Here is a 14,810-nt window from a genome sequence, read left to right as displayed (position 1 = left end):
AATACAAGATACTCATTTAAACTTTTATGTTTACAATATAAAATAATATAACAATATATATGCTATGAATATGCACCTTAGCATAAGTAAAGCAACACTCGATAACCATTTAAAAAACACACGACATATTTGCACCTCAAAATTAGCGGGAACGTTTAACATTACAATTTGTACTGTATATATGATACTGAAACAGGGCGCTTTGATTTGTAAGACTCGTTAAAGAACCTTTTCCAACAAACATGCATACGACAGAGATTTCTAAGACGCAATTTCAAACAAATATCTGCAAGGAAAATAAACTGTTGGACGAAAACCATAAAACACGAGTGTATACTTATGATTTTAGTATGTCTAAAAATATATTTTTATCAAAAACAAACATTTTTTAGAAGTCTTTTTTGATATATTGTATGAAGCGTAGCATGGGGTAAGCATTTTTGTATAAATACTGGGAATAGGAAATGGTAATAATTTGCAAGTCATATTTGATTGGATAACGAAGGGATTTTGTTTGGTTGGTTGATTTCTGTTTTCTAATAGGCTGATAAAATTGTGGGTGGGGCTTGTTTTGCGCTGAACGATGTCACTGGTTTTGCATCGTTGTCTACAGTATTTTGTGCTTGTACTTAAAAAGGGAATGTTGACGTACTTATTCATAAGATTGAACTACAGCATATTTTTAAGTTTTGGGGAGATATAACCTAAAATTTCCAGTGCATGGATTTACACAGTGTGCACAACAGGTTTTTTTCTACCTTTGTACATCCCCAAAATAAAACAAAATCATTGGAGTGAAGTATTAAATAACTGCAAGCCTGAAAACTCCGTAGTGAAGCAGTATATTTTGGTTGGAAACATACTGTCGGCGAAAGAGAATTTTTGGAGTGATTTTGTTTGATACCTTGGAGAAAATGAGCACAGATAGACACGGAATGCTATATTGAAGCGTATTTGGGCCATATTCTGAAAACATATCATCTACGTAGATGAAGGTATAGTCTACGTTGATGTAAGTACCATCTCCGTAGATGATAATATTTATTTTAGAATAATACGCTTCCATAGAATGCATTTTGATAAAAGCAAAAATAACATTAAGATGTATTCCAGAACAGAATTGTGCTGACCTGAGGAGATCTTATCAGACGTTTCAGGAGTATTAGTTAATTAATTTGTTGCAATATCGTGCCAAAGAAATGCAAAATAAATATAAATCCAAAAGCAATATTTCGTCTTAAATGTCATGAAAGTTGTTTATTTGTCCATACCAACTCGTCACTATTTATTTCAGATATACAATGAGAAGCTGTAATATATTAAGCAATCGTAATGATGTTTTTGGTATTGTTATTCAGCTGATTTCAAATGCAAATAATAAAATAAAAAGAACGAGCTCAATGTATCATTACAATACGGTACATGATGAAATTCACAGGTGATTTGAAAAGTTGGTGCACTGACAAACGGAATTAAAAATTCATATTGTAAAATGGTTGGTTTAGATCATGCACGTGTCAGTTAAATCATTATTTCTGATGACATTAACAGTGACAATGAAAATATTTCAGAATGTAAGTTTTGAGACTACCCCTATGTTCCGCGATGCCCTGCAGCCTTATGTTTTTTGCGCATACCCCATGCAGGCATTGAAACACAACAATAACATGATATAACTGTGGTGACAAGTTGGTATGGACAGATAAATAACTTTCATGTCATTTAAGACGATTTATTGTTATCGAATTTATATCTATTTTGCATTTCATCGGTACGATTTTGCAGTAAAAGGACTTTTGGATGTCTCAGATGTCTATTTTTATGGAAAATTTAGTAAGGTTGTCCACTCAAACATGGCAATATGAACAAGTTTGTAAACCACAAGAATACAAATCGGTATATAAGGTGAAAGTTGTGTTGAAACTTCATTGTTTGTACATGTAAATAGAAGACATCATTTTTAATTGTTCCTTATTATATTTGCATTACAACATATGACAGTTTATAAAGCGAAAATACAGCTCAATACTTAATGCATTCTTTCCTATAAAAAAAAGATTCACATACTTTCACTGAAAAACATCTTATTTCAAATCTTACAAAAAGAACTAATGGATTTTCTTCAACACAAACACAGGGCTTTTTACTTTAATCGTCTCCGAATTACGAGATAGACGATTTCATTTCAATACATTCCGACATAACCGATCTTTCTCTAGGGCCAAAACAGTACCGTGTTTTTTGTCTTTTTGTGGGGGGGAACAAGGTCATTTGCATGATTCACCAACACTGACCCGAAAGGTAAAATCTTCGTATTCTGGTGGCAGACATTCATAAACGTTCAGAAGAGTGATGTCTTGACAGCACTAGACATGCAAAAAACATGGTTTCTAATGGATGAGTTGAAATGGGGTTTACCGCATCTTTCCGGGGCAAGGGAGTTAACTCACTGTAAAAGTCCAATTTCAATCATTGCCGAACTAGGCTGGAATTTATGGGCTCGATCGTAGCGCCACTAGTGGCTGTTAATAGTTATATCGCTTCTATGTCCCTCCGGATCCCAGCTCTGATATCACTTCAAACAAAATGGCGTCGCCGAGTCAAAACAATCTGATTGATAATCAAGATCTATATTGCAATAAAGAGGGTCTTATCTCCCGATGTGCATCAAAGTACTTGAGCGCCTAGATTAAAAACATGAAAAGATTTGGAAAATATCTGTCGACACCCAGTTGGCGGTACTCATGCTCTGAAAATCCTGCAATCGACCGAAATCTGCACGGCAGTTGCCATATTGTTTATGAACCGAATGTTGATTTATTTTTTTTAGGCTATTTTGAATGGACTATACAAAGAATCGTTAGCCCAACCGAAATAGAACTTCATAACTGCAGCCCAGTTAGGCAAGAGTGGAAACTGGACTTTTATAGTCAGTTAACTCCCTTGCCTCGAGAAGATGGGTTTAATGTTGCGTCCAAGATTATTGCACTAACCAAGATTAGTGCATGCAAGTGTATCGGGCTTAATCGTTTCTAACAAATGCATGTTGAGCTATCATATGTATCATGTCATTTATACTGTATATTTATAGAGTGTGCAGTTCCAGACCGTGATTACTGTAGGGGCCCCTTTGATGTGTGTACAGATCTGACGACGGGCCACGAGTGTACATGTAAGGACGGTTACGTCCGAGAAGACCAGGAATGCTACGCAGGTAACACAAACATACATTTCACAGTTTCCAGTTCATAGTTAACATATTCCACAACACCCAGTTCACATGAGCAGCACCCCCTTATCACAAGATCAGCATATCCCATCACACTCAGTTCACATAGCAAAGCATACCCCGCCACACTCAGTCAACAGTCAACATGCCTCATCACACTCGGTTTACATGGTCAACATATCCCATCACACTCACTCCACATGGTCAACATAACCCATCACACCCAGTTCACACAGTAACCATACCCCATCACACCCAGTTCACACAGTAACCATACCCAGTCACACCCAGTTCACACAGTAACCATGCCCCATCACACCCAGTTCACACAGTAACCATACCCCATCACACCCAGTTTACACAGTAACCATACCTCATTGCACTCAAGTCACATGGTCAACATACCCCCATCACACTTTTTCACATGATCACCGGAACACATCACACTCAGTACACATGAGTCCGCCTCCGTGGTATTGTGTATAGAGCGTCTGTCCGAAGAGCGGAAGGTGGGTGGTTCGATCCCCAGAAGCTTCATACCCAAAGACGTTAAAATTGGTACTTGTTGTTACCCTGCCTGGCGCTCGCCGTTAACTATTCAGACAAGAACGAGCACAGCCCGGGGTTCTAAATAATAGATACATGGTTATTGCCTTCCATTCCATTCAACAGAAATGTTCACTTACGGTCCGAGCGCTTCAGATTCAGCCATGTCCATCCAGGATGAAGGTTTTCAGAAGATAGACGTTGAGGACGGAATCCCATTTTCATCAGAGATATACTATGTCATACATGTAAGTTCGAAAATACCACGATATATACAGAGGAGAAAAGAAACTATACCTCTCGGATTATCTTATCATATATAAAATATTTTACGTTAGCGATATCATAGCTAAAAAGTAAACTATACTTGCGCTTAGTCACTCAAAGAATACAATATTATTTAAAACTGTTGATGGGTATCGTAGACACCTTATCTTCGAAAACCAATCTATTTGCTTTTTTCGGCACAAATTGACAGCATTTAAAACATGGTTGCAAATTCATTTCATACCCCATTTTTCAGTTTTTATATTTCACGACATATAAAGTTAGATATACTATAAATATTTGTAAGCAAAGGTACATTGTGCCGTATATGTCAAATATACTATGACATTTGTGTGAGTAAAGATATACTATTGCATATACATTAGCTAAGATATACTGAGACCTGTATGTAATTTCCACATGTACAATGGCATGTCTAAGTTAAGATATACTGTGATATATATAAGTTACTGTGACCTATTAGTGACTTTAATTTGAGAGCATCAAAAACATTTCCTATTCCATCCTCGGAAAAATGATTTTTTACCAATTTTTTTTTTTGTGTGTGTAAGATTGTGTAGTATCATGCAGTTATTGAAAGACAGTTTAGTACTCTACGTGTTACAGGCTAGTATATATCTATATGTATATATAATGAACAAAAAATATGTGCTCGGCCTTCACTCTTAATCAAACGTGATCCTATCATATTTTTGTTAAGTATACATACTTATCTTACCTTGCATTAAGATGCATTCCAATGTACCCTTCTAAGGTACAGGGGCGGTCGGGTAGCCGAGTGGTCAAAGTGCTCGCTCTTCACGCCGAAGAGCCGGCTTCGGTTCCCGACAAGGGTTCAATGTGTGAAGCCCATTTCCGGTGTCCCCACAGTGATTTTGCTGGACTATTGCTAAAAGCGGCGTAAAACCACACTCACTCACCCACTCTAAGATAAAAAAAAACTCATATACAGTAAACTACGTTTCTAACGAACTTATGTTTTAGTCCTTGCCATTTCTTGCATATACGCTATATATAAATTTATATGCTTATAACGAACTACGGTTATAACGAACTAAAATTAGTTGTCCCTTTGAATTTGTTATAACCGTAGTTTATATATTCTTCTTGGAGGTGCCGAACTTACCAATGCGAATATATGACATGATTATATTAGTTCCAAACTGAACATCAATTGTGTTAAGTGAACGTAGCCGAACTTATCCGACTGTACCCTGAGTGAGAACCTACCCCTCGCCGGTACATAGGCGCTCACGCAGGGTGTATCACACCATATAACCTTCGAGACTGGTTGCCTAATTATACTTCCTTGTTTCACTCCTGACTGTATTGTGTTCATCCCTCCGTCTAGATCTCTACAAACGGCGTGATTAGTTTTGGGACGCCGTTTGGTTCGTACTCGCCATCACTGCCAACCAATACCCAGAACATCTTGTGTCCTTACTGGGCTGACATTGACATCACGTCCGCGAATAGGCCCAGCACAACTGCCATCTACTACCAGGCATACAATGGCACCAGCAATAGGCTTGAAACAGCTTCCACTTGGATTAAGAAATACATCTCTGACAGCACATTCAAAGCAACATGGGCGTTGGTGGTCACGTGGTATCACGTGCCACAGAAGGGACAATCCTCATCTGACGAGGTAAGAAATCATAGTAAGTGAGTGCAAGAGTGAATGAGAGAGTCTATGCTTGATTCAATGTGTGTGTGATTCAGTGAGTGATTCAGTGTGTCTGTGATCCAGTGAGTGATTCAGTGACAGACATATAGACGGATAGTTATACACTTGAAGTTGCAATTTTTGTTTAATAATTTACGTCCTCTACGAAAGGATCATTATATTAAACTGATTTTGTTTCTGTGAAGGTTGCAACGTTCCAAGTGCTGCTGATCACTAACGGCCAGTCCACGTATGCCTTGTATACCTACAACAGAATGGGATGGACGGTGAGAGACGATATCCCAATTTACATCGGCTATGAAAGTTCAAATACGAGAGATAGAAGACAGGAGGTTCTTATCATGTCTGGAAAGCGGGCAGCTTATACCAACGCCGGCATCGGCAGCAACACGCGTAGGTAGCACGTCATCATCCAAGCAAAAGCTCCTCACATCATAAACGCAAACTCAACGGATACTCTGCAGTGAACCACGAGTGCCAATAAATATATCAAACGTGAGACATAAAGCGTGACCGCCTCTGTGGTGTAGTGGGTAAAGCGTCTGCCCGGAAAGCGTAAAGTCGGTGGTTCGATCCCGAGCCAAAGATGCACACGCAAACGCTGACGCACACACGCGTGCATGCACGTCCCTATGTTAGTGCAATATTCTTGGACACGACGTTAAACCATTTCACCTCACATCCCCTCACCTCAGATGAAGCATTATGATCGGTATGTCTTATCAAAGAAATGCTTAGGTTGAGGCGGGTGTATAGGGGGAGCACACAGCCTTAAAGTCGTCAATTCAAGGGGGTGTTGGGATGGCCCTGTGAGTAAACCGTTGTACCGGGATCGATTCCCTTCTTTTGTAAAACGTCTTAGGCAGACAAATATTCAAGCTTAATCTTAGCATTGTTGGAGTGCCACGTGGTTATCTTTTGAGGATATAGAGGATATTTCATGTGTCTGTACAAAATATTTTGGGTCACGAAAATTCTTTATCATACCTTAAAGATATGAGTAGATACAAAATCAACCTTTACAAAATATATTTTTGAAAACGACGAGACCGATTTGGAAAGAAAGAATACACGTTGGTCAAGTAATGAAATGGCGATTTGCGAAACGAACATTCTCGATTGACGAGTTGAATGAGAAATTTACAGTTTATAACGAAACATTTTCAAGAGAATAACAAACGGCATAAGGCGATATTAACTCCATAAATGATCATCTATTTCGCCTTGTTAATGTGGAACTAACGTAAAAAGGAGGTCAACAGTTTTTGAACAGGCCAGACATTTACAATAAAGGGGGACAATTTGAGGGGAGGTCACTCATTTATGACAATAGTTACGTCAAAGTGTTATGTTCACAGCAGTGAAATATGAAGTGTTATGTTCACTGCAGAAAAAATCGTGTTATGTTCACAGCAGAGAAAATATTACTTTTCTCAACTTCGGAAAACTCGGTCTTTCACACTATATAATAAAACAATAATCTTCAAAAAAACAACTTTTTAGTTTGAAACAAAATATTTTGAACAATTCAGATATCCCGGGCGTGTACATATTCGACATCGGGGGGACGGTGACGAACTTCGTATCGTTGTGTAAACAATGGTACACTGAATGGGTGCCGGATTACCAGTTTTGGTGGGCCTGGTTCCTGGATGACTGTCCCTGCAGCTCCGTGTGGATGAACAGAGACTGGAGGTTCTACCTGTCTGACTATAAATTCCAAAATGGTCGATTCAGTGTCTGTTACACATCGCGCCGCACTTGGTGGACCACTCCTTTGTCTCGGGTGAGTTGTTCACTCACACGTACATTACTGAGCGTATGACTTGGGGCGCACCACTATTTAAGTTTATTGTGCGAGGAGAGCAAAAGGCGACGCAAGGCCTACAGATGTACCACTATTTGAACTACAGATGGATAATTTTGAGTAAAAATATATTGGTTAAATGAAGATTGGGGTAAGAAGTATATTTCCCATCACATGTTTGAAATGCTGTAAAATTGTAGCGAAAAATGTTAATTTATTGATTTTCAAAGTTAACATGCCAAAGTTTTGTATTATGCGAATAAAAACTTTTAAAAGTTTTAAATTATATTATATTAAAATTAAAACCATGTAGAAGTATTCTAAGTGCCAGTGCAGTTCATATTTTTGGATATAATGTTGCGAACTTAAGCTATTTTCAATTGAAAAGCAAACATATGACAAACTCACCTGAGAGGTATAGTTTGCTTTGCTCATCAGTTGGTTTTCCGCCATCATAGTCCATCACTTACATAGCATATTGTAAATAGTTTCCTGAACAGATAAACGAGTTAAATGATTTGAATGTTCCACTTTGCATGGTTTGAATTCTGACATTTTTTTCTGCAGAAATGTTGCTACAGAGACACCAGATTATTGACGTCAGTTGAGGAATCTGGATCGCTGCAGAGGTTTGATCCCGTTTTTGTACGGCTTCATTACCTGGCGGATTACCTGGGAAGATATTATTGCTGTGAGCAGTCCAACAGGTGCGATCTCTTCTTCAGCATCCGGCCCCAGAGATTCTGTTCACTCACATTCCCCTTCTGGTGGGGTAAGTGAAGACTATTTACGTGACGAGTGAGTGAGTGGGTGGGTGAGTGGGTGAGTGAGTGAGTGAGTGAGTAGGATTAACGTCACTTTGAACAGGATGTATATCAAAGTATCATCTTGGAGATAAACAGATTCTTACATCACGCATTCATTCTCTCTAACATTAAAGGTACTGAGATGCCCGCTTCCGTTTTTCGTGCGAAGCAAAAATATTTATATATCTATTTCTGTTGAGTTGTACATGACGGTTTTTGTGCTACTCAAACATATATCTATTTCTTTAGTGGTGATATTGGTAACATAAGTAAGAGAATGGTGAGGGGCTAGAGGTTTCGTATGTCGGTGTATTTACTGAATGTGAGAAGAAAGCAGCTACATGAGGTCTGTCACTTTGATGAATCTTCGAGCGTGAATATGGTGCTGACAAACCAAAAATCAAATTCATGATGAACATGGGATTCATAAGACCCCACCACAACCCAACCCCAACCCCAACCCCACCAAACCCCCAAACCCCCACACCTCACCATCGGATTACCAAGTCACATTTATTTTCCATTAAACACACAATCACGCGACGTTTGTTATTATCAAATAATATGCAAAATACCAGTTTTGCAGTATAAGTTTCATGTCCTTCATGTTTTCTTCATTTTTATCATGTACAGTAATTTTGTGACTGTTGATATGGCCCTGTATTAGGGATGATTGTGTGTTCAATGGAAAAACTGGGTACCAAAATGATGGTTGACTGACTGTAGGTTTGTTGAGCTTGAGGTTTGTTCAATATTCTACCATGACATAGATGAATGCTTGATTCTGATTGGTAAAAAGAGGTTTCCTTTTTGCTACGGAAACCCCTTTCAAATACATTAAGCCTTTTCGTAATAAACGTGCGTATGAATACATAGAAAGCCTATATATTGATTCATAAAAAGTGGCTGCCGATCGATCACCACCATATATACTGTAAATCTAATACCAGCAAGGTCTCTAATACACGCTGAGTCAACGGCTGTCGCGAAATTAAAAGACGGCGAAGCGCCAAATAGAGGAAATACGGCAGTTTTATATCGGTTCTTTGGGGCGTTGTAGGCCGCACCCCTGACTGCTTCGATGATGACATTTAAATATTTAAAACGAAAGCATATCTTTTGCATACAAATGAAATGTTCATGAAACTGTTAGAGTAATGTTCTGTGGTGAATCGGAACAATTTAAGCTATTCCTCATTGAAACAACCAACAATGAAAGCATTATATAACATTATAATAATTGTTTGAAGAAACTTTATTCATGACAACATGTTGTTTACAAACCTTTTTGTGATCAATATTCGTTGCCATCTCCATCAACCACAACCGTTAGAAATTGTCAGGAGGGGATTTGAAAGTCCATCAGAAAACAATGTCCCAACTGATGTGGCAGCTTATCAAACTTGATGAAATTCATTTCAGAACACACACAGTCATACAAACAAATCATACACGACCCACTATTTCTGGGCCCCAAATGTCTAAGTTCTGTCACTATCTGGCTTTGGATCCGTGAAATCTTGAAATTGACAGGTCACACCATGACCAGGTTAAAATATCCGACTCGTCTGCAGCCTAAAAAGCGGCTGTTCAGTCATATTCAGTTACATTGGTAATCATATTCTGCCAGCAGGCTCGATCAATCCCAGATAATCTACAGGTTAATGTTGAACCACATCATAGATCGTGGTTGTCATCTTTCTTCATTCATTCAACTAGTTACGGAGAATGTAAAAACAAGATTGTCAGCCATTGACAGCTGCGAAGTGTACGTAACCGTGATGTAGGTCAAGTTCTGCCACATTCAAGTTTTTGGGGGAGAGGCATTTATTTTGATTTTATTATTGTTTACTGGGGGTAATTGCTAACTAACTAATAACACTTACACATGTTAAATGTATAATATAATGTTTATTCATAAAGTATGTAGTAGAAATAAATTCGTTTAGCATTTTAAAACCTTTTTCTATAACATGTCACCTACAATAGAAATGATAGCATGTTCAATTTCCAAGAAATTATCTCTCGCGCAAAATTCCGAGAAATGACAGTCAGTCCACTGTGTACAACAGTGTACAACAGGTTGGTAGAAATTAAAACATCTGTCTTTGGACTAAGTTTGGAGTGTAATTTGTCTAGTTCTTTTGAAAACCTATGTCTTTTGAACACTTATTATGAACTACTCACGACTATGGTATTATTAATCTTAAACTTTAGTAATAATTGTTACATATATAACTACCTGTGACCACTTTTCGGAATGTTCTAAGATTGCGGACCTGTGTACCTGTGTTGTTATGCATTGCAAGAGAGCACCATATTTCCCAAGCGTTGTTGCCGTCATGGTAGAATGGAGATAAACCTACTGTGTTTTGAAATTTGATGTAGTCCCACTGTAGAGTAGATACCTCTTTATTATAAAAGTGCTCTGTTCAAAATTAAAATAAAGAGGTATCTATTCTACAGTGGGACTACATCAAAATTCAAAACACAGTAGGTTTATCTCTTAATTCATGGAAGCACCTTGTTTCATGCAGTTGATACTGACAAGTATTGAAGCATTGTCGGGCCGAGATTGATAAGGTTATAACGACTATTTCAGGCAACGGGTTCGGTGACCCGCATATCACAACCCTTGATGATCTCACCTACATCTTCAACGGTTTCGGCGAGTACGTTATGGTTCATCGGGAGGACGCAAATGCCACTTTTACACTTCAAGCCAGAACAGAACGAGCACTTAATAAGGACGGCAACCTCACCACGGCAACCATCTTCACGGCCTTTGCTGCTACGGACACAAATGATACCTTCATCGTGGAACTTTCTCCATCTAAGGAAGGTAGGCAAATCCAAAGTATTGTTTTACTGACCTACAGTTCTAATACATAGCTTAGAGAGCTACAAATGATACACATCTGATGCAAACATGCTGCATTATTACCTCCCCAAGTAATAGGGCACAGATCATGCACACTTTCTACAGTTTTACCTCCCTTAGTATTAGGGCACAGATGATGCAAACTTTCTACAGTTTTACCCCCCTAAGTAATAGGGCACAGATCATGCACACTTTCTACAGTTTTACCCCCCTTAGTAATAGGGTACATCTGATGCAAACATACTACATTATTACCTCCCTTAGTAATAGGGCACATCTAATAAAACTTTCTACATTATAACCTCCCTTAGTAATAGGACACAGATCATGCAAACTTTCTATATCATTACCTCCCTTGGTTATAGGGCACATGTGTTGCAAACTAGTTTCATTATTACCTCCCTCGGCAATCAGAAAAGGATGATGTACACTAGCTACTGCATTACCTCCCTTGATAATAAGGCACAGGTGATGCAAATTAGCTACATTATTACCTCCCTTTGGCAATAAGAAAAGGGTGATGTACACTAACTACTGCATTACCTCCCTTGATGATAAGGCACAGCTGATGCAAACTATTTTCATTATTACCTCTTTTGACAACACGGTACAGCAAGCTCCTTCCCAGCGTGCTACACCTTTGTAGCAAACTGATGCAAACTAGCTACATTAATACCTCCCTTGGCAACAAGACACAGCTGATGCAAACTAGCTACATTATTACCTCCCTTGGCAACAAGACACAGCTGATGCAAACTAGCTACATTAGCACCTCCCTTGGCAACAAGGCACATTTGAAACAAACTAGCCACCTTATTACTTCCCTTGGCAATGAGGCATAGTTGATGCAAACTAGCCACATTATTACCTCCCTTGGTATAAGACAGAGCTGATGTAAACTAGATGATAGCCCTCATGGAGCCTGATCAACGAAGCGTTGTTATTGCATTGTGCATTACAACCAAGGGGAAATACATCTTTCAACTGAATTGTGAACCGTCCTAATCAAAGTACCTTTTCCAGTAAAGAAGAAAGAAATAATCAAATAGCAAGTATCATATGTCAGAAACCAATGCCAACTGGCTGAGATTAGCTTATTGCAGCTTTGGTACGGTAGGCGTCTCGACTCTGCGAGGATTTGCCCTGCGTCATGACTATGTTCCTTTAACTAGAATAAGTAAAATGGATAAAGTTATTAGAAGACGATCCGCACATCGGCCAGTTAATGGCAGACCTTAGGCTTCTATGATAATGAACGGAAAAATATCGTTACCATTATACGACATATACTGACGGAAATAAGATAGCATATGAAGTATGTGATACCCGTGTCATAGTTCATTTTTTACTTTAAGTTTGCTGTTTTTCTATGACTGTTTTCAACCCTGTAACATTTTATAAAGATTTTTATTTTGGGGTCAACTCCAACTTTCAAGTCTTTATTCTCTTTTGCCGGGGAATTTATGTAAAAGTGTATTAAAAATTGTAATGTTGTGTCACTAATTCAAGTCACATTGTAGTAGTTTTTTTCTAGTCAGCCTTTGTTAATATTTAAGGATTCATCATCTTCCGGAATAAGAAGGACTTATCTTTGGCCTTCGAGAGGGACGCCAACTTTACCGAGGACGGCAATGGCGGGTTGACAGTTAGTCGGCAAGATAAAGACGTTGTCGGATTCTTCCCCTCAGGTACACAGGGTAATGTGAGCTATGTAGAATGTGTAGTGTTTGTAGTGTCGGTGTGTTGTGTGTGTAGTGACGTCGTGTTGTGTTTGTAGTGACGTCGTGTTTAGTGTGTAGTGTCGGTGTGTTGTGTGTGTAGTGACGTCGTGTTGTGTTTGTAGTGACGTCGTGTTGTGTTTGTAGTGACGTCGTGTGTTGTGTGTAGTGACGTCATGTTGTGTTTGTAGCGTTGGTGTGTGTGTGTGTCTGTAGTGACGTCGTGTTGTATTGGTAGTTACGTCGTGTTGTGTATGTAGTGACGTGTTGTGTGTGAGGTGTGTTCTGGTGGACGGTATGTGGTTGTTGTGTGGTGTGTTCTGTGTGTTATGTTTGCAGTATGTTATGTATGCTGTGTGTTCGATATGTATGGAATGTGGCTGGTGTGCTCTTGTGGGTAGTGTAGTATGTGTGGTGTTATGAGTGTATCGTGTATCATCCGTGCCCTCGCGTTGTTTACGGTGGAGTTTGTGGTGTAAACCTTGATGTTTTAAGTGTCGTGTGTTCGGTACATGCAGTAAGTGGTGTGTGTGTCTGTAAATTGAAACATTAAGAACATAGGGTGTTATGTAATACAAATGAAATTCCCAAACGGTGGTTTGATAGTTTGGGTATCCGAGCTAATACAAAGGCCCTGTCCCAGCAGAATAATTACAACAGAAGGGAAAAAGCATACTCATTGTTTTCTGTCGACCGTGTAAACATAATGAAATATTAAATTGATCGGCTAAATGCCACAAGTATATCGCTGGACTTTCAGGCGTCTCCGTGCGAGTGGTGCTGGGACCCAAGCTGCTCACTGTCTCCGTAGGAATGCCGGCTGGTTTTAAGAACAAAGTGAGAGGGCTGATGGGAAATTTCAACGATGACAAGTCTGACGATCTTACTTTTCCAAATGGAACAATTCTAAATAATAACTCAACAGAGAGGGACATATACCAATTCGGGCAAACATGTAAGTACTTCTTATGTTCGTATATGTCATCCTATATTTTGGTCCTAGGACAAAAAGATACCTCAGTAGACTATACTTGGCATGGTGGGTGATTTACATGTGCCATGGTAAGTGATTTGCCGGTCATGTCGGCTGAAGATGATGAATAATAATCTCCGATGTACCTAACAGGATCCGCTGATCATGGATTCGAGCTCAGACTCGGGTAAGCATGTACTGGTCTACCGGCAGCACCCGTCACTCACAGTTTTCATTAAAATAAATTGTTGATTTTTGTTTGTTGCCCAGCAACACTCCACCTCTACGAATACGGCCTGTGAACAAGCGAGAACCAGAAGTGTAAGCTTGTGTTATGCTCCATGTTAAGGTCATATCAGGTCTTACAATCTTACATCATGCAGACATGCATGTCATATTAAGTACACTCCTCCAAAATCCCTCCATTAATTTCTGGAATGTTGAAACCTTGATTGAAAGGCTTAGTGAATGAATGAGTTTATTCCGTTAAGGGGCAACCGGTCCCATTATACAATTGCAAGTTACATTGATTCTAACCGTTCACCTGTACAGAGCGGACCGATCCATAAAGCGCCCGCTAGCCACGAACATTCATGGGTTTAAACTCCTCGAAGTGCACAGGAGGAGGCACAAAAGGTTGCTAAGGCCATCATAACATACGTATGCCCTGTGGATCGGATCCCAACACATGTTGGCAACAATCAGTTGAATGCTTAGTTGTAAGCATTTGTTCGTTGTGAGCAGCTCGGGTTCAATTCTCCACACGGAAGCCCATTTCTGGTGTTCCCGCCGTATTATTGCTGAAATATTTTTAAAAGCAGCGTAACCTCTCACTCACTCACACTAGTCTACTCCTCCCCCACCATCTGTTTTTA

General features: G+C 39.1%; 1 protein-coding gene across 1 annotated transcript in view; it reads left to right on the top strand.

Moving 5' to 3' along the window:
* Nucleotides 1–14,810, top strand: part of LOC124134734 — a 462,484-nt gene that overhangs the window by 287,994 nt on the left and 159,680 nt on the right. The window contains exons 39-47 of the mRNA XM_048381564.1: nt 3,092–3,214; nt 3,902–4,023; nt 5,415–5,711; nt 5,936–6,143; nt 7,283–7,536; nt 8,125–8,329; nt 10,966–11,205; nt 12,801–12,932; nt 13,723–13,917. Of these exons, the coding sequence (XP_048237521.1) occupies nt 3,092–3,214; nt 3,902–4,023; nt 5,415–5,711; nt 5,936–6,143; nt 7,283–7,536; nt 8,125–8,329; nt 10,966–11,205; nt 12,801–12,932; nt 13,723–13,917 (1,776 nt within the window). The remainder of the gene's footprint in view (nt 1–3,091; nt 3,215–3,901; nt 4,024–5,414; nt 5,712–5,935; nt 6,144–7,282; nt 7,537–8,124; nt 8,330–10,965; nt 11,206–12,800; nt 12,933–13,722; nt 13,918–14,810) is intronic.

The sequence above is a fragment of the Haliotis rufescens genome, unplaced genomic scaffold (assembly GCF_023055435.1).
Source record: "Haliotis rufescens isolate VD_foot unplaced genomic scaffold, xgHalRufe1.0.p SCAF_4, whole genome shotgun sequence".
Classification (NCBI taxonomy): Eukaryota; Metazoa; Mollusca; class Gastropoda; order Lepetellida; family Haliotidae; genus Haliotis; species Haliotis rufescens.
The sequence above is the reverse complement of the archived record's forward strand: the minus strand, read 5'-3'. Positions and strand labels throughout refer to the sequence as shown.